General features: G+C 48.7%; 1 protein-coding gene across 1 annotated transcript; it reads left to right on the top strand.

The window, feature by feature from the left end:
* Window positions 1-710: 710 nt before the first annotated feature.
* LOC128768365 (uncharacterized) lies at window positions 711-2,090 on the top strand. The gene is made up of 2 exons (XM_053881200.1): window positions 711-778; window positions 842-2,090. The coding sequence occupies exon 2, from the start codon at window positions 930-932 to the stop codon at window positions 1,962-1,964; it is 1,035 nt and encodes a 344-aa protein (XP_053737175.1). The 5' UTR covers window positions 711-778; window positions 842-929; the 3' UTR covers window positions 1,965-2,090.
* Window positions 2,091-2,466: the final 376 nt, after the last annotated feature.

Raw genomic sequence — 2,466 nt, 5'->3', positions numbered from 1 at the left:
CTTAAATACGCTACGAAAGCCATTTTTCTTGTGCTCAGATGTTTCCAGGCTCCAGCAGATGTGGTAGGATCTAGTAGATGAGTCACACCTAAAGAGTGATTTAGAGGAGACGTCAGGGAAGAGTGAGGGCAGTGGTGAGGTGAGCTGCAGGAGCGGTGGAGAGCTTCAAGGTGAGGGGACAACATGAGCGTCTGCTCAACACCTTCATGTCGGCATGATTTTTCAATATGACTTTTCATGCAGCAGAAAAGTGTCTCTCAACACTGAAATATTTCTGCTATGCTAACATCGTACTATACTGAAAGACAAAGAAGAGTGAACCTGCTAAGCAAAATAAATAAACAAACAAAATAAAAGAGGTGCTAAATACATATCCCAATCATAAGGATACAACAATTCATGCTTTTTCTTTATTAATTTATGTTGTATTGCCACATCATGTTCAATTAATACTAGCTCAACACCATAGCACTGTTACTGACAAAATGCTAACTTGCTAGCTTGCGTTAATAAGTCTTTTTTTTATTTCATTAATGTTTACATTGTTTTTTTTAATTATGTAAGGAGTTATATTTGTTGTTTGTCTCTGTCGCTACGCGCGGGTCCGTTTTATTTTGGAGGGGTAACGGAAATGTGGAACGGTTGATTGGTGTTGACAATAAAGGAGCGGCAACGTTCGGGGCCGCTGTTCAATGAAACAATCTAGTTCTTGAGTCCTCAATTCCTCTTCTGCAGAACAGCTCGGCTACATTGGTGGCAGCGGTGGGATACCGTGCGGGTGAGAATTCGTCGCTTAAGCTGCAGTGTGGAAGTTAGAGTTAGCACCTGCTAACCGCTGTAGGTAGTGTGAAGTTTTCAGACAGCACGTGGAAGGAAAATACCGCGTGTAGCCAGGTCGTTAGTTGTTCGAGAGCTTGGACCTGAGGAAGATGTGGGAACAAGTGGACGACTCAACAGACACCAAGTTCGAACGCCGTGACCGTTACTACTCAGGCAACGTTCGCATCGAACTACCCCCGCCCTTCGCCGGAGACGAGGAGCAGGGCTTCCCATGCTGGGTCCGACAGTATGAGGTGGCCGTGAGTGCGTTGGTTGGGAATAATGACCAGGAATGTGAAGATGAACTGAGTCGCATTTTGCCAACTCGACTGACGAAAGCTGCCTTCCTACTGTGGGACAGCCTACCGAGGGCAGTGCAGAGGGACTATGCGGCCGTGAAGGCGAGATTGATGGAGGCGTTTGGTCATGGCTACTTTCTGGACCGCTTCAGAACGAATCTGTCCGCCCGGATGCGTGCCCCCGGTGAGAGTTTGGACGTTTATGCTGCGGACATTAGTCGACTCGTGCATGAAGCATTCCCAAACTATGGACAGGTGGCACAGAGGGAGGAGAAGTACCGCCGGTTCTTAGCTGGACTTGACCCGGCTTTAAGAGCAAAGTGCCATGAACAGGGGGCAACAGATCTGGAAGAAGCTTTGATGATCGCGAGCAGGTGCGAGATGGCCAGGGAAGCTCTAAAGATGGATTACGGGACCCCTTATCAACGCTCCGCCCCTGTTCTGCAAGCAGCTGGTACTGTGAATTCTATTTGTACACAGTCATCATTGGATCGTTTACTGGATGAGATGAGGGAAATGAGAGTGGAGATGAAGAAAATAATGGAGGAAAATGACAGATTGAGAAGGCAGGCAAACAGGAAAGAGTGTGAGTGGTCAAACCGTGGACGAAGGTGTAGATGCACTTGTGGAGAATTGGACTGTCAGTCAACTTTGTCCGACCGGCGCTGGCGGGAAAGGAACCGGGAACCCAGTCAGGAGAGAGTGCATAATGCTGGAGACCGAGGCCGGTCCCCCAGCCGGCGCAGTCCAGAGGCGACAGGTGGAAACACTCCGAGACGGGGAGGTGTGCGTTTTCTTTCTCCCAGGAGAGGGGAAGCGGGCAATCAGTCGGGAAATGCTCAGTAGCTGATGTTGTGGGCCAGACACCAGCTACGGTCACCAGGGGCCCTGAGTTACATGGAGACCTGCATCAACTTTCCAGGGAGCAACACTGCTGCACGTCATATATTAGGGGCAGCGTTGAGGGCACTGAAGTGAACATTTTGGTTGACACTGGGTCCACTGAGTCGTTCATTAGTGCAGATTTTCGCATGTCAGTTCCTTCTTTGCGCAAACGACCCCTACAGACTGCTGTTGTGGTGGCTCATGCTGTGAATGGACAGATGCTGGACACATTAGGCTCAATAACTGTGACTCTGCGCATTGGTGAGCACTCTTGGCAACAAAGGTTTTACGTGCTAAGAGAGTCATCCCAATCTGCAATACTTGGACTGGACTTCCTTATTTTGAATCACGCTCTTTTGGATTATACCCATCAAAGACTACAGTTATGGGATGTGGTCGTCCCCCTTATGCAGGACAAGGACTTGATCCCTTTATGTTGCAATGTCTCAGTATCATCGGACGT

Source organism: Synchiropus splendidus, chromosome 12, assembly GCF_027744825.2.
Source record: "Synchiropus splendidus isolate RoL2022-P1 chromosome 12, RoL_Sspl_1.0, whole genome shotgun sequence".
NCBI lineage: Eukaryota > Metazoa > Chordata > Actinopteri > Syngnathiformes > Callionymidae > Synchiropus > Synchiropus splendidus.
The sequence above is the reverse complement of the archived record's forward strand: the minus strand, read 5'-3'. Positions and strand labels throughout refer to the sequence as shown.